The sequence below is a fragment of the Scyliorhinus canicula genome, chromosome 28 (genome assembly GCF_902713615.1).
Source record: "Scyliorhinus canicula chromosome 28, sScyCan1.1, whole genome shotgun sequence".
Taxonomy (NCBI): Eukaryota; Metazoa; Chordata; class Chondrichthyes; order Carcharhiniformes; family Scyliorhinidae; genus Scyliorhinus; species Scyliorhinus canicula.
The window spans coordinates 623689-641639 of NC_052173.1; the positions used below are offsets into that span (position 1 = coordinate 623689).

A 17951-nucleotide genomic window follows, 5' to 3' on the forward strand; every position below is an offset into this window, starting at 1 on the left:
CATCTTATTGCAATGGAAGATGCACTGCAGGAACTCACCAAGCTTAGACAACATCTTCCAAACCCACAACCACTACATTTGGAAGGACAGGGCAGCAGATGCATGGGAACATTACCACCTGCAAGTTCCCCTCCAAGTCACTCACAGCCCTGACTTAGAAATATATTGCTGTTCCTTCACTGTCGTTGGGTTAAAATCCTGGAACTTCCTTCATAACAGCACTGTGGGTTCAGCTCACCAGCACCTTCTCAAGAGTAATTAGGGATGGGCAACAAGTGCTGGCGTAGTCAGCAATACCCACATCCTTGAACAAATAAATAAAGTTGTGCTTAAAGGTGATAATTGCAGTCGGTGATATTTTTGTTCACTTTTGTATATTCCTGAAACTGGGAAAGGTGACAGCCACAGCCGGTATACCTAAGCAAACCGGCACTTCACAAAACACTATGCTATCAGCACCATCTCTGGCAAGTAGAAGAATAACTGCACAGACCCCAGGGGACATAGGAGCAAATCCAGGCCCACATCTAGCCTATTAAGCACAATGGGCAGTACAGGTGCCAGAAAGCAGGCTGGACAAGTCAGCCACAACAGCAGCAGGCCAGGCAGAATCAGATACAGGGCCCTCATGGTGCACAGCACAAGGAGGCCACGAGTCATAGGTTGTCAGTGCAGTCAGTCAGCGCATTTACTCCTTTCGCAAGGAACTGCTTAGGGGTAGTAGGTTCAATCACATCAGAGTGCGAGCACTGCAGAAAATCACATTCACACATCACACACTGGTGAAATAAATGCACATCAATGGATTTGAAACATTGTGCTTATATATTTATTTGCAATTTGTGTAGAATGATGACAAAAGTCCAGGGAAAGATGGGAATAGATGTTATCTGAGGAACCGTACAGGGCAGTATTAAAAAAGGTGGTTTGGACACAGTTACATGGCAAATGTAGGTTTAAGAAATGACACACACACTAGAATCCATCTCAAATTAGTGGCAGAAGCACTAGCTTTACTCGTTGCATTGATGGGTTGACATCAAATTAATTATCACTTGCTTCTCCTACTGTCGCTTTTCCACAGCTTTGCCATATCAGTCTTTAATCTGCATGGCAAGCTCATTTTATAAAGGAACATGTTAGCGGACAATACTTATTTAGAAAACCCCAGGCATAGGCGGCATGCAGCACAGTGGTTAGCACTGGGACTGTGGCGCTGAGGACCCGGGTTCGAATCCCGGCCCTGGGTCACTCCGTGACATTCTCCCCATGTCTGCGTGGGTTTCACCCCCACAACCCAAAGATGTGCAGGTTAGGTAGATTGGCCACGCTAAATTGCCTCTTAATTGGAAAAATAAATAAATAAATAATTGGCTACTCTAAATTTATGGGAAAAAAAGAAAACCCCAGGCAGGAGAGGAGAGTAGAAGCCACAGATCAGTCCAAGTCTCTGAAGATCCCAGTGATATTTTTGTTTATGATTCCGATTACAGCATGAGAAATTTTGTATTACATTAGTATATTGTTGGTGCAATGCTGTCCCCCAGGAGGCACCTCTCTTTTCTCTTTCCCAGTCAAGTAAAGTTCCACGGATGATTGCAATAAAATGAAGGAATCAGGATAACATCTCGGGAAGCAAGCATTGATCTGCCTGACTTTTTGATGGTCAGGTACCAGTTGCATGTTATGAAGTTAATGGGATTTTTTTTCCTCAAAGAGCACAGCATTGTGTGGAGTGGCCTGAATGATAACACAGGCAGAACTGATGACCCTGCATACTCTGGGAAAGCCAGCAGCCCGTTAGAATGAGATTAGCCCATCACATTGCTGTTTATGGGTCAATGGTGAAGCTGGGCCCTGCTGGACAATGCATCCATGACCTCTTGTCACAGCATTAAGGAAGCAGATGGCAAATGCTAAACGGTACTCACTAATGATCCAATATCACAGTGTTTGATTTAATGCCAACAGCAATTACCAGCTTGTATTTCCCTCTTCATCCACATTTCCTGAACAGTATAGGTTGCCAACCTTTACCTATCACCGGTCAGATCCCAGAAAGTGCACAAGTGTGCACCAGATAACTGGACCTTCAGTTTGTCCTCATTACTTCCTCATAGGATGGACCAGGTTTCTACTCTGTGCTTTCCTTGAATACTGACATCAGGAAGAAATCATTTGAGAATCTCAATGGTAGGCATAAAGGCACACTGGATGTGTCAACCATGTATGGTTGGCATCTGGTGACATTTTCCAACCCTAGGTCCTTTGCTATCCAATTACACTACCTAACACTACATATAGGAGAATTCAGCCAAGAATGCTCCCTCTCACCGAGTTGGAACTGAAGTATAAAAAAACTAAAGTCACATTTCTCAAGTCAGTCTGAAAAATCACTCATTCACAAAAATATAGAACGTCTCAAGTCTGGAAAAGACCACAAGTCCACCTAGTCTGCCATCTTGCAGAAATAGCAGGTGTGATCAATGTCTTTTACTTTAGATACTTGTCTAATTTTCCCTTCCAGTTTGTCCCAAATTTATCTTCCCCATTTTCTACCTGTATTTCCTGTTTCAGTACAGCACATATAGTCTAGCACACCACATATCCCAGATTAGACCTGTATATCTATGAGTTTTATTAGATTTGAAGACCTCAAACATATCTCCTTTCAGTCTTCACCTCTCCAAACAGACTCCCAGTTCAGCAAGTCTATTCTCATATGTTTTATTCTCTAGTCTCCTAATCATTCTAATAGCTCCATTTTTCACCTTCCCCAACGTAGCTACATGCTTGCTGCAGCAAGGGTTCCAGAACTACACATAATACTTCAGGTGTAGCCTGACCAATACTTGGCTTATTGACAACTACACATCATTCGTCCTGTTATACAATCAACTTGCCATTAGTTTTCTTGACTCTGTCCTGATATCTTGAGGGGTTTACCATGGATGACTCCCAGATTCCTTTCCTGTTTTCCCATTACTCCGATCTTCCCCCAACTTATTTTGTATCTGTAAGTGCATGACTTTACACTTATCTATACTAAACTAGCCCATCCTTGCAAACAGTCCCAATCTCCGCTGTGAGCCTCCCTCTTCCACCATATTAAGCCCCCTAAGCTACCAAAACTCTCTGAAGTGTTTGAAAATGCTGAACGTACCGATCCCAACCCTGTAGGACCTTAGCTGTCACACCTCTTCAGATACAAAACTTGCTATTTAGACACACACTCTTCGACTCCTATGGCCCAGCCATGGTTGATCTCAACTCATTTTCCATGAAACACTTTATCATAGCCTTTATTAACATCCAGGTAAGCCACATTTCCATTGTAGCCCCTGTTGACATTCTGAGCTACTATATTCTAATCCAAATTCCTTCTTCAGCATCTCCAACAACAGAACAGAGAAACACTCGACCCAAATACCACATTCGTGTTTTACTGCAATAGTTAAGTTGTATTTTGGATCAGTTGAAAATGTTTGGTTCAAAACTGCAGCACTGTAGCTTTTAAGTATAAAATAATGCTTCCATAAGTATATGACTCACCGTAACTCCACACATCACTTTGGTGGGTGTATCTTCTAAAGTGAATGCTCTCTAGTGCCATCCATTTAATGGGCATCTACAGCAGGTAACAGACAGACAGACTCAACAACAAAGTACAACAGCTTGGACAATTTCCACAAAAAAAACGTTAGGGCACATTTATGGCCTCCGGTGCAGAGATTCAAGCGCCTGGAGCACATATCAAGAATTTAACTGGATGCTTCATTCCTGTTCTCCCGTGATTTTACTGCCCAATAAAATAGATGGGCAGAAAATCATGGATGGCATGAATCAAGTGCGAACTAAATTCCCACTATGCACTCCCAGCACTTGAAGCTCCTCCACAAAAGGAGCTGTAAAAAAAATAGCATTTACAAAACAAATCTATGAGTCTAATTGCGAGCATGTCGCCTGTTGTTTTTTGTAATAAGATAATGTCATACACAAGCGGGTTTGCTTAAATCAATGACAAATATCAAACTTTGGATCCTCGCAATGGATCTTTTGATACCATAAAAAGGTTTCGAAATCTTGCATCAGTTTGACGGTCAGATAAAGGCTGTTGAAAATGAAATGAAAATCGCTTATTGTCACGTGTAGGCTTCAATGAAGTTACTGTGAAAAGCCCCTAGTTGCCACATTCCGGCGCCTGTTCGTGGAGGCTGTTACGGGAATCGAACCATGCTGCTGGCCTGCTTGGTCTGCTTTCAAAGCCAGCGATTTAGCCCAGTGAGCTAAACCAGCCCCTGTTGCTCCTGAACGCATTGATCGTCACGTGAACCAGCTCACACTACCTATTCGACTCCTCTGACATCTCCCATTGGAACAGTTCATGCCCAAAACAAAGGAGCAACTCAATTTTGGTGATTAAAAATAGGTTCAGTGACCAGTTAAAACATACATTTTGCGCTTCAGTAGTTTAAATGTGCACCAGCTTCTGCCTTTGCATTCTTAACACCAATCTCCTTAACCTGATGACAGAGTGTGTATCTATGATTCGTGGGATCAAGGAGCTAGATTCAACATTATAAAGTATGCTTGACTGCAAGTCAGCAATTTTCCATTGTCAAGTTGTTATATTTAAATGGAGTGCAATTCTAATGTTAGACCCCATTACCTTTTCTCTAAACGTGTCTCAGCAAAGTTCATTTTGCGCAAAAGCATTGGCAGCCCTAGATTGCACAAAAACGTCTTTCCCATTTTACAATTTATTTTCCAGTGAGATTCCCTTATAGATTAATTAAATGGGTTTGTGTAGAAATATCACTCATTACACACAGCATTTAGACATGCAACATAGATCAAACCACAGAACCATTCGGAAATTAGCACTGGAGATGTGTGGCACATTCAGAACAAAAAGAACGCTTTGCATTTATATAGCGCATCATCACATCTCTTAGATCTTCCCCAAAGTGCCTTATGTGCAATGTAGTAATTTGAAGTGCAGTTGCTGTTGCTTTGTACGTAAATTGAGCAGCCAATTTGCGCGCAGCAAGGTCCTACAAACAGCAATGAGATAAATGACTGATTAATGAGTTTTTGGTGGTGTTAGTTAAGAAAAGCATATTGCCCGGGTCATCTAGGGAGTCCCTGGCTTTCATTGAATATTGGCGTGGGATCTTCAACATCCACATGATCCAATGGAACAGGCTGACAGGACCTTGGGTTGAATAGCTCAGTTGAAAGACAGTGAACAATTTGCTCTTCACTCATGACTTTGCGCAACACCTATTGTATAAAATGGCACACAACTTCCAGAGCAAGGCCGCCAGATCTCTTGCAGGTGCTTTTTAAAAATAAAATACAATTTTCTATATCACTGCTGAAGTTAGAGTAGCAAGATCAGACTTCGAAGGACAACCAATTCATGCTTCCCGTTTGGTGATGGAGACAGAGTATATTCAAGACTGCGAGCGATAGATTTTTCCATGGTCACCATGTACCTCACCCTAGTACCTCTTATTTGTGAATTTCCTCTCTAGGTAGATTTGGATTTTTCTGGATGGATGAATTAAGGTGGGTTGAAGGGCCTTCCTCAGTTGCAATTATCCTGTGATGTTGAGTGTAATTTCATTGTGGATGGTAGAATAATAGGTAGACCAGTACTCTCCTCACTAGGTGTAAACTCACAGATATGCTTTCAGCAGGAGTTATTAGGCAGCAATAGGAACAGGAGCCCTGGCTGATTGTTCCCACCGCTATTCAGTGCCCCTATCACCAACAACTGATTTAGCAGATGCTAGGGATCAAACCTGGGACTTTCCTGGTCTGTATGCCTCAGCTACTCACTCGATAAGCTCACAAGACATTGGAGAGTTTTCACAATTACAAGGTGGGGGAGAAGGAGAATTTTCCTTTCAGATTTCAACAATAAATCCATGAAAACCTTTTCCATGCATCATAACACCCAAAGCTCACCGGTATAGCAAAAACAACAATTGAACGAGAAGGAGTAATAAAATAAAAACTTAACATTTTCTATCCAGAAGTTCATTATGTAGCCAACAGTCTACTGACCTTCACTTCATCAAAGAAATATTTCTTCTCATCTAAAGCCAAGAGGTTGGTAATGCCAAAGTCTGTGATCTGGACGTGGCTGGGGGATTTTACCAGTACGTTTCTAGCAGCCAGATTCCGATGAACCATCTTCTTCTCCTCCAGGTATCTCATACCCTGTGGTGACAATTTCAGTTGATTTAATAGGGACTATTATGATCCCAGACCAGACCCAAACAGTTGCTAGGACACCGGACATAATTTGTAAGACTGTAAGGAAAGGATGCTTTGCTCCAGGAGTGATTCCATGCACAAAGAAGATTATGGTATATTAAAACAAAGCATATTACTAACACAGTATCACTAACTTTATCATAAAGAAATAACTTACAATTACCAGTTAAACATTGCTTAACAATTACAATGAAACATTAAATCCTAACTGCTATCTTTTCTCTCCACTCAAGCAAAACCCATCTTAGGGCAAAATCCACTTTTAAATAGTTAGCCAACCCAGGAATACTTGCTGGAAAGAGATGTCTTGAATAAACCACTTTGAGAAAGAGAACCTCCAGAACAACAGCTTGCAGATTCTTGCCTATGTCAAAATACTATTTAATCTGCCAGCCTTTTCAGAAACTGCTGTTCTGTTCGCAAGCAGAATCTTTTTAACTAAACTGCTTTGAGGGAAGAAGACAGATCAAAACTCACTGAATGGGATTCTCCGTTGCCCAAAGCCAAAATCGTGATCGGCGATCAGGCGGAAAATCGGTTCCGATGCTGGAATCGGGGCCGGCGCCAGTTTGATGCTGGTTTGCAGTTCTCCGCCCCCTCCAAACCAATGTCATTGTGACGCGCGCCCAATGCAGTCGCAAGGCCATTGGCGCTTCATTGGCTGGCCCACCCGCTGGCCTGAGGCGGGGAGGGGCTCTGCTAGAGCTGGTGGGAGGTGGGCTGTGGGGGTCATGGTTGGCGAGTTAGGTTTCGCGCACAGCCGGCGCCATGTTCTACAGGGCGACCGGTGCAGGTTTTCAGCCGTACGCATGCGTGGCCCAGGACCCGGCCATTTTCGGCGCGATCTGCGGGCATTTCACGCAGTGCCGGTGTTAGCCCCTCGCCAGTACTGGAATCGGTGAGGGGTTCACGCCAATTTGCCAGTCGTGAAACACCACTGGTCTCACGCTGGCGTCGGCACCGCAGAAACGGAGAATCCTGCCCACTGTTTCTCCAGAAACTGTTAGTCTGTTTACAGACAGATCTAAACTGAACTCAACACCTGACTGCTTCAGCCCCTGGCTTCTCCCATTAACTACATCATCTTACTAAACTAAACACAATGGGTGTGATTCAGCGGACTGAAGTTAAAGTCCGCCGAATGGCGTGTACAGCGAGTGTTTCTCGGCAGCTACCAAGAGACATCCTGCTATCCAATGGCACTTTGCCATTTTTGCCACGCTGCGCCTGTCCCCGACCACCCGGGGATTTCCAATGGCCTGGGAAACCCTCCCAGGTGCCATTACGCCCCATCCACATTTGTGTGGACCAGTACTGAATGACGCCCTGGTGTGGTCTCCCACGACAGCCGTCGAGTCCCAGGCGCCAGGTGAATCCAGCGTCCGGTATTTAAATGAGCCATCAGGCAAGAGTGAGGGCATGATCTAGAGGGCATGATACATACAGGGTGACCCGCAATCGGCCTGGCGCGGAGCTCGATTTTGGGTTTGTGTGGGATTCACCCGTTGTGCACAGATCCGCACCGGGTGCAACGGGATCGCCAAACCACGTGCAATGTCTCTAATAATCTACTCCCCTGGGAACTTTCTTCAAACAAACAAAATTCCAATTGCTAACTTTTACGATGCTTTAATTGCACCTCTGTAGTCATAGTACCAGGACAGGATTCTCCATTGGCGGGAACCTCCGCTTCACCGGCAGCACACTCACGCCCACGGATTACCCGACGGTGTGGGGGTCGCCACAATGGGAAACCCCATTGGCCAGCTGCCGGGACGGAGAATCCCACTGCCGGCAGGGGAGCGCCGCACCAGAAAATGTGGCTGGCAGACTGGAGAATCCCATCCCATGTCTTTTTTTGTAAACCAGGATCTTTAAAAAAGATTACTGCAGCAGACACACACACACTAACCCAGACTTTGAACCTTTACTGCACCAAATACACATAATACAATATGTCTGGAATTCCTACATTCATCACAGACCTAAGCAGCTGATGTGTAATCATTATCCCAAGAGTCCATCATAAGCCAAGTTCACCACCAGGGGCTTCCTCAGTAATTAAATTTCAACCACGGATGTTTGCTTCTCCCTTGCTAATCCTGGGATTCTCATATAAACCAATAATTTGAAGTCTTGCATACCTTAGCAATCTGAACACACCAGTTTAGAAGCAGCTGGGATTGGATGTTACCCTTGTTTTTGTGGAGGTATTCGAGTAGCGAGCCAAGTGGCAGGAGCTGTGTGACCACCTGAAGTGGTGCCCCAGGGCAGATTCCAAGCAGCCGCAAGACATGGTGGTGCTCCAGACTGCCCACCATCAACATGTCCTATAAATAACATACACCAATACAAAACATTAAACACCAACCAGTAAACACCTTTGTTTTATTGTCACAAGTAGGCTTACATTAACACTGCAATGAAGTTACTGTGAAAAGCCCCTAGTCGCCACATTCCGGCACCTGTTCGGGTCACAGAGGGAGAATTCAGAATTCACAGCTGGTACGGGAATTGAACCCGCGCTGCTGGCCTTCTTCGGCATCATAAACCAGCTGTCCAGCCCACTAAACTAAACCAGCTATACTAACAGGTAAGCCTCTTTGCTCGAAATTCATAGAAGTAATCAATGATGTTAGAAATACAGAGGTCGGGCGGCACAGTGGTTAGCATTGCTGCCTATGGCGCTGAGGACCCGGTTTGAATCGCGGCCCTGGGTCACTGTCCGTGTGGAGTTTGCACATTCTCCCCGTGTCTGCATGGGTTTCGCCCCCACAACCCAAAAGATGTGCAGGTTAGGTGAATTGGCCACGCTAAATTGCCCCTTAATTGGAAAAAATAATTGGGTACTCTAAAAAAATGTTAAAAGAAGAAATACAGGGCAGCACGGTGGCCTAGTGGTTAGCACAACCGCCTCACGGCGCTGAGGTCCCAGGTTCGATCCCGGCTCTGGGTCACTGTCCGTGTGGAGTTTGCACATTCTCCCCGTGTCTGCGTGGGTTTCGCCCCCACAACCCAAAAATGTGCAGAGTAGGTGGATTGGCCACGGTAAATTGCCCCTTAATAGAAAAAATAATTGGGGAATCTAAATTTTAAAAAAAAAATAAAATAAAATAAAAGAAGAAATACAGAGGTCTATTTTCTAGTTGTCCATCTCACACTCCCTCATTCAACTTGTAAGGCAGAGAATGAAAGAGACAGCCTCATAACTATTAATTCAGCGCACACAACTCTTACACTTTGTTTATAGAATATCTCCAGGGGCGGCATGTGGCGCAGTGGTTAGAACATAAGAACTAGGAGCAGGAGTCGGCCATCTGGCCCCTCAAGCCTGCTCCGCCATTCAATGAGATCATGGCTGATCTTTTGTGGACTCAGCTCCACTTTCTGGCCCGAACACCATAACCCTTAATCCCTTTATTCTTCAAAAAACTATCTATCTTTATCTTAAAAACATTTAATGAAGGAGCCTCAACTGCTTCACTGGGCAAGGAATTCCATAGATTCACAACCCTTTGGGTGAAGAAGTTCCTCCTAAACTCAGTCCTAAATCTACTTCCCCTTACTTTGAGGCTATGCCCCCTAGTTCTGCTGTCACCCGCCAGTGGAAACAACCTGCCCACATCTATCCTATCTATTCCCTTCATAATTTTAAATGTTTCTATAAGATCCCCCCTCATCCTTCTAAATTCCAACGAGTACAGTCCCAGTCTACTCAACCTCTCCTCGTAATCCAACCCCTTCAGCTCGGGATTAACCTAGTGAATCTCCTCTGCGCACCCTCCAGTGCCAGTACGACCTTTCTCAAGTAAGGAGACCAAAACTGAACACAATACTCCAGGTGCGGCCTCACTAACACCTTATACAATTGCAGCATAACCTCCCTAGTCTTAAACTCCATCCCTCTAGCAATGAAGAACAAAATTCCATTTGCCTTCTTAATCACCTGTAAACCAACTTTGTGCGACTCATGCACTAGCACATCCAGGTCTCTCTGCACAGCAGCATGTTTTAATATTTTATCATTTAAATAATAATCCCGTTGCTGTTATTCCTACCAAAATGGATAACCTCACATTTGTCAACATTGTATTCCATCTGCCAGACCCTAGCCCATTCACTTAACCTATCCAAATCCCTCTGCAGACTTCCAGTATCCTCTGCCCTTTTCGCTTTACCACTCATCTTAGTGTCGTCTGCAAACCTGGACACATTGCCCTTGGTCCCCAACTCCAAATCATCTGTGTAAATAGTGAACAATTGTGGGCCCAACACTAATCCCTGAGGGACACCACTAGCTACTGATTGCCAACCAGAGAAACACCCATTAATCCCCACTCTTTGCTTTCTATTAATTAACCAACCCTCTATCCATGCTACTACTTTACCCTTAATGCCATGCATCTTTATCTTATGCAGCAACCTTTTGTGTGGCACCTTGTCAAAGGCGTTCTGGAAATCCAGATATACCACATCCATTGGCTCCCCGTTATCTACCGCACTGTTAATGTCCTCAAAAAACTTCACTAAATTTGTTAGGCACGACCTGCCCTTTGTGAACCCATGCTGCGTCTGCCCAATGGGACAATTTCTATCCAGATGCCTCGCTATTTCTTCCTTGATGATAGATTCCGCATCTTCCCTACTACGAAAGTTAAGCTCACTGGCCTATAATTACCCGCTCTCTGCCTCCCTCCTTTTTTAAACAGTGGTGTCACGTTTGCTCATTTCCAATCCGCCGGGACCACCCCAGAGTCTAGTGAAGCACTAGTTAGCACTGGGACTGCGGCGCTAAGGACCCAGGTTCAAATCTCGGCCCTGGATCACTGTCCGTGTGGAATGTTAGAGGTGAAAATATTCACACGAAGGTCTGAGGATGAGTAAAGAAGCAGTTTATTATATCAGAATTCTGGGAGAAAGGCTTGTGGCTCCGCAGCCTTTTTGACAGTCCCTTTCTTACTTGAGCTAAGGCTCACACGCGTTAATATACAGATTCAAGGGGCGGAATTAGTTGTATTCTCATTTACATACAAACAAACAACTATATTCGCATCACAATTCATTACATGCGGTCAATCAATTTTCTTAGCATCCCAGTTATCATATATATGGTTAAAGTGGGTGTTGTCTTACCCGCCCCTAACTTCATACAAAATTCATTCAAAACTAACACAAGGATATGTCCTGTCTACAGCTGGGGACCTTGATCTATTATGGATACACTGCATTCCTTGTTCTGTGAAGCTGTTATCAGCAGCTATTGAGATATTCCTTAGAAGTACTCACGCTTGGTTCTCATGAGGTAGTTTACACAGTTTGTAACTTATTATTCAGGAAAGTGGCTAGTTCGGCCATTTTGTGTCTTTAGCATTGCTTTAATAGCTAACAGCCATTTTGTGTCCTTTCTGATATTAACAAGCATTGTGTATACACCATCTATTTTTACAAATTGCCTCTTCTAAACAGGCAGCTAAGCCAATGAGTACCTTTTGCCTCATCAGAACTATTCAAAAGTAATATAGGGGCAAAAATGTAGTTACAGAGCCAACTATAATTTATATCATAGTCCAGTATCAGAAAATGTCCCCCAATATGGAGTTTGCACATTCTCCCCATGTCTGTGTGGGTTTCACCCCCACAACCCAAAGATGTGCTGGTTAGGTGGATTGGCCATGCTAAATTGCCCCTTAATTGGAAAAAAAATAATTGGGGACTCTAAATTTAAAAAAAAGAATATCTCCACTATAGGGAAAGGCAGCTCCTATAGTCTACTGTCCCCACCCTCTGTTTTGCCTCAAGGGGAGATATTCCAGTGTGATGATACATTCTTCCACCACTCCCCTGGCCAGGTCTTACTTCACTTCTCACTCAGTACCAACCACGGCAGTAATTTTACCCATTGTCTACATTATTGCTAGTCCCAGAAAGAGGGAAAGAGCTGTGTCAAAACTGCAACATTGATGGACCACTATTTAAAATAAATTTGTGTTACTGGATATTACTCCTTTAAAAAGGTCAGAAAACAACAGGCTGGCATTTGGACAAACTTCCCAGGAATGAAGGAGGAGAATATTCTGGCCCAAAAGATTGCTATCTATTGTCCAATGTGAGTTATACAACCAGACTTCACGAAGGAGGAACCAGAGAAGTTACAATGCCCTTGTTAACTCTGGACTTGACATACCAATGCTCTTCTATCTGGCCTCCCATCTGCCACCATCAAACAAACTCAAACTCATCGAAAACTTTACTGCTTGTAAACCAGGTCAAGTTCACTTGTTATCCTTGTACTTACTGCCCTACAGTAGCACCTAGTCCAGCAATGCCTCCATTTTATCATTTTCTTCCTCATCTTCAAATTCCTCTTTGGCCTCACCCCTCCCCATTTCTGCAACCGCCTCCAGCCGTACAACCCTCCACGATCTCTACACTCCTCCATTGGCGGCCGTGCTTTCAGCTGTCTGGAACCTAAGCTCTGGAATTCCCTCCCTCAACCTCTCCACCTCTTTCGTGACACTATTTAAAACTGACCTCTTAATGACCTCATCGCACCTGACTCAGTGACACGACAAGGCCGTTAAATCTTGCGCGAGGCCTCTCACGAGATCTGCGATGCTCGGAACGCCTCAAGATCTAACGATTGCTGGGCGAGATCCAGATCAACGTACTTAAGTGAGCCAAAGAGCTCATTTAAATATATGTACGCCGGGTTCTCCCGAGGCCTGGGAACTAGCCTCCTCACCTGGGAGACCTCGCCATGGCACCGTTTAGTAGTGGTCCACACAAACGTGGACCAGGGATAAATCACCTGGGGGGGGGGCGGCGGAAGGGTCTCCCAGCCCATTGGAGGCCCCAGTTGGTGGTCGGGCTCTGGACAGGGCGGTACCCTGGCACTCGGGTCCTTGGCACTACCTGGCTGCAGTGCCAAGGTATCAGGTTGCCTGTGCCAGGGGGTGCCCTGCCCTTAAGAGGTGGGGTGAGGTGGGCTCAAGGACCCCTAAGAGTTAAGTTGAGACAGCAGGAGGGGGTCCGGAAGTGTGGTGGAGGAGCGATGGGGGGTTGAAGGATTGGGGTGGCATTTAAAAATGGCGCCCTGATCCGCGAGTCATCTTCCTGCACTGGCGAATGAGCAATTAATTGGGGCCTTGCCGAGGCATTCCTGAAATGGCAGAGACCTGTTAGGTAGCGGGAGTGCCGCGAAACACCCTGCCATTCGTGCCCAAAACAGGGCTCTGTTTTTTGTGCATTAAATCACACCCAACATCTCCATATGTGGCTCAGTGTCAAATTCCTCTTTAACGCCTTGGAACGTTTTACTATGTGTAAGGTGCTATATAGGTTATTGTTTTCAGCATCCAGCTGTATTAGAAATGGGCCCGCAATGGTTTTGTTTTAAAGTTAGTTTTGTTCCCCCTTTCCTGGAATATGGGTCCACAAGGATTGGGCAGTCCATGTTTGGGGAAATAAAACTGAATCCAATTCCTTAAATACTTTGTGAGGACATGCTCTCCTGTTGGTTCAGTGCAGTACTAAGCCACCAAACATATCTAATTAGCTGGGATGTCATATCAGCCCAGTCTGCACTCGGGGTCTCAGTGGCACCTGGGTTAGAAAAGGGGAGAAAATAAAATCAATCCGAGCTCTAGTTCCTGCTCACTATCCAGCGATCTCTGCTTGGGCCCAGATATGATGCCCCCATGGATGAATAGCCTGCCAACTGGGGACCGGTTTAGCTCAGTTGGCTGGACCGTGATGCGGAGCGAGGCTAACAGCGCGGGTTAAATTCCCGTACCGGCTGAGATTATTCAGCGCTTCTCAACCTTGCCTGAGTTGCGGTGATCCTCAGGTTAAACCACCACCAGTCAGCTCTCCCCTCCTCAAAGGGGAAAGCAGCCTATGGTCATCTGGGACTATAGCAACTTTACTTTTAGCCTGCCATCAGAGTTTGCACATGCCGAAAAATGACATAAATGAGGAACCAGAGGGCTGCTGGTTGGGATTGTATACAAATTCCTGTGTGAATTTTCACACAGGCCTGGACGAAGGGAGACTTGCCTCACTCGTGCTTCTTGACGGCTCACAGCCGAGCCCTTCCTGTAGGACCTTGATAGCCACCGGAATCTTCACACTCTCTCCCTCGGGAATCCAGAGCCCCTGGGAGTAGAAATTTATCAGACCATCAAGAATAAAGCAAGGGTGCATTTCCACTAGCATCATATCCAGCTCAGCATCATGTGAACAGGCAGACCAGTTGATGGTTAAGCCAACCGTTAGTTCTTCGCTCAACTGATTCCACAAAATCTTTACCAGCGATTTTGCATCCTGTTGCTGAAACTCTTTCCAGTCAAGAAAGAGCCATACATTTAAAATGAGCAATTTGAGTCTATTCTGCATCATTTCTGTACTTCTAACACCAATGCTTTGTCTCACCTTAAATTCCTGTACCTCATTGAGAATACAAACATGAGAGTACGAACATAGAGTGGCGCAGTGGTTAGCACTGCTGCCTCGCGGCGCCGGGGTCCCGGGTTCAATCCTGACCCCGGATCACTGTCCGCGTGGAGTTTGTACATTCTGCGTGGGTCTCACCCCCACAACCCAAAAAGATATGCAGGTTAGGTGGATTGGCCACGCTAAATTGCCCCCTTAATTGGAAAAAAAAGAAGAATTGGGCACTCTAAATTTATATTTTAAAAAACAAAAAAAATAAGGCTTGCCCAAATGGCAATTTTCCAATCGCGGTTGAGGGTATTTTCACCCGCTTGTTAATGCTCATTTAAAAAAGCATGAGGGTAACGTGGGGAAAATACCAAGTGGTTCCACAGGGGCATGAGAAAGGTCGGGAAATTCATCTGTAGTCTCCGCCATGACCTTTTATGGTAAATCACAGGCATTTTATCCTGGAGATCGTGGAGGTCCTCTTCTGTCCTCTCCCCATTTGGAACCAGTGAGGGGTTTCCCACTTTATGCTAACAACTACTTTCTTCATTTTGTTTTAATCGGAATGTAAAACTGTACAGAATTGAAAATGTAAGTGACTGTCAGCCATCAGCTTCAAGATCCATCCCCTAACCCCTTCTCCACCATCTAGTTAAAATTCAACAGATTTAAGTATCACAGGAGTACTTCAGCACTATCTCAAACCGTTAGAAAACAGGGGAGTGTTGAATCTGTAATTTTACAAGTTCTATTAAACTGGAAGATCAGTATGGTGCTGTCCTGCCTCAACTCACCTTGTACACTGTTCCAAATACTCCAGACCCCAGCACCTTGACTTTCCGCAGTTCTGTCTCTTTCAGAATTCGTGTGGTTACCTGATTGGGTGAGTCGGCACTGGGATCAAGGGGATCGAGTATCTAAAGAGAAGAAACAAAATCACAAAGGCAAAGTGTCTTCCTTCTGCCAGTACTGTAATGGAAATTGCTCCATACAAGTCCATGAAGTGAAAGAGGAGCTCTTTAAGAAAGAAATTCCCCAAATGCTAATGAACTTTTAACAGTTCCTTCCTTTGTGTCTCGGCCCAGACACACAAGGAGATTCAGTGGAGCTCCACACAATATTACTCTTGTGAAGCAATGTCAACCTGAACACAACTCCCACTGCACTCACATTCTGCACACTGCCCCTCTAAAGCAACCACTCAGTCCCAACTTCAGGTTGACCTCTCACCTCCGTTTCCAGGTAACGACGCATTGCTCTCTTCTTCCGAATGATCTGCCTTCTCCAGTAAATGAGGACCAGCAGCACCACAAGCATCACGGCCATCAATCCTCCAACCACTGCTGCCACAATCTGAGGGATTTGTCTGGATTCAAAACAATGCAAGTCAAAACAGGATCCGCCACACGCAATGGAGCATTAAATTCCTGTCATCATTTTCTTCTTGAGTATTAAGTAGCGACATGCTAGCGAGAGGTCAGAACAAGGGCAACCACACAGAGCGGGCAACCACACAGAGCTTTATAAATGACATATCAAATTCACTGAAATGAATTTTAAAGATGTCCAAATTGTTAACATTTGCAAAGATGGCATTTGGAAAACGGGCAGTGTGGTTTTGAGAACTCATGGACACATCTGTGACCGTACGATGTATCCTGGTAGTCTGTTTATTACCCTGCCCGTTTTTCACCAGCATATTGTAGGGTCAAACTTCCCCAGAAATGAGCAACTTGCTTCTCATGCTTTCCTCCAATTTTCTTCTCTCTTTTCCAGGTAAACTGATTCTTAAAGGGGGAGTGTGCTGTAGGTACCAGCTGCCCTCCAGTGCCTCCATAAAGTGGCAATTTTTCACGTGTGACTCTACAGTGAGTGCCAGCCATTTGCTTATGGGTGAGGGGAGAGGTGCATCACAGTCAAGCCAGATCCTGTCCTCAAATAACATCCGCACACCTCAACTTGCCAGCAAGGGCTACTGGCGAACGGCTGGGACCCGGAACTCTGGCTGTGTTTTACCCCGCCTTAACTCAGAGGATTTGAAGCCAGTTAAACCCACCCGCTGAAGCAACACACTGATAACTTGCTAACATTGGCCCACAATGCAAATGTTGACCATGGTATGAATCAGCTCTGTGCTGGTCGTCACACAACATCCTAGTCACAAGTAGGAAGTGTTTGAAGTGAATCACTGTAATGAATTTGATTAAATGTGTTCTTTAAAGCTCTGGTGGAGAAGCAGAACAAGGTGTGAAACAAAAACTCACAGGGGCAGACGTACAGCAAACAAGTCGTTCAGAATCCAATGAGCTGGAATTCCCCAACTGAGGGAACAGAAAGCTTTGCTGAAGAAATGTCGTTTGATCTGGACAGGTGGGGGTGGGAGTTTTTGTATTGATGTGGCGAGGGATGTCAGTGCTCATAAAATCAGGTGCCTCATTGTCAGCATTCAACACTCCTAGGCCAAGTACAGCACAGACTCCAGCCAAATACAGCACATAAAGCTCCCCTGGCTCTGTCACAACCTACCTTGGCCCTAGCCACAGACAGACACTTGCTACTGCAAGTGATATTTCCCATTTATCAAATCAACAGTTCAACTTTGTACTGCATGGATTTTAATCTTTCTTAAACTCACTGAATATTACAGCACAGAAAGGAGGCCATTCGGCCCTTTGTGCCTGTGGCAGCGCTCTGCAGTCCCACTCCCTTGCTCTTTTCCATAGCTCCGCAAATGTTTACCTTTTTATGTACATATCCAATTCCCATTAGTATTATCCCGATAATATTCAATTTAAATTAAAGTTTATCATATTTGGACTTTCCCCAGATTGCATTCACTATTGTAGCTTATATCATCTGGAATGCTACTTTATTTTGAACCCCAGCTGTGAAAATGTATAATCATTCCACTGTCTGTTTCTTTTGTTAATAGTTAGCATATGTGACCCTTATGTTTTTGGGTAACTGATGTGTTGCACTATTTTGAATAACACAGAAAGGGAATCGCTTTGAAAATGGTACTAAACTTTAGTAAGATATTTTGAATGGGACTTGACCTTAATCCATGGATTTGCATATTTTGCTAAGCATTCAAGCATGTTTCTGTCTTTAGAATCTGGCGAAATAGGCTAGAATTCTTTTACAATATGAAGAGGACATCCTTTGGCCTGTTTAGTAGTCATAGAGGAATCCAGAAAGGAGAGTCAAAAAGATGGTTTATTTCCAAA

The 17951-nt window shown here is 44.7% G+C and overlaps 1 protein-coding gene across 2 annotated transcripts in view; it reads right to left on the reverse strand.

Annotated features, from left to right (window-relative positions):
• The window catches only part of LOC119958182 (receptor tyrosine-protein kinase erbB-4-like), a 182972-nt gene that overhangs the window by 14480 nt on the left and 150541 nt on the right, over positions 1 to 17951 (reverse strand). For both annotated transcript variants that reach the window (XM_038786532.1, XM_038786533.1), the window contains exons 17-22: positions 15955 to 16090; positions 15519 to 15641; positions 14341 to 14439; positions 8430 to 8615; positions 6073 to 6228; positions 3553 to 3628 (exon numbers count right to left, since the gene is read on the reverse strand). In XM_038786532.1, the coding sequence (XP_038642460.1) occupies positions 3553 to 3628; positions 6073 to 6228; positions 8430 to 8615; positions 14341 to 14439; positions 15519 to 15641; positions 15955 to 16090 (776 nt within the window). The remainder of the gene's footprint in view (positions 1 to 3552; positions 3629 to 6072; positions 6229 to 8429; positions 8616 to 14340; positions 14440 to 15518; positions 15642 to 15954; positions 16091 to 17951) is intronic.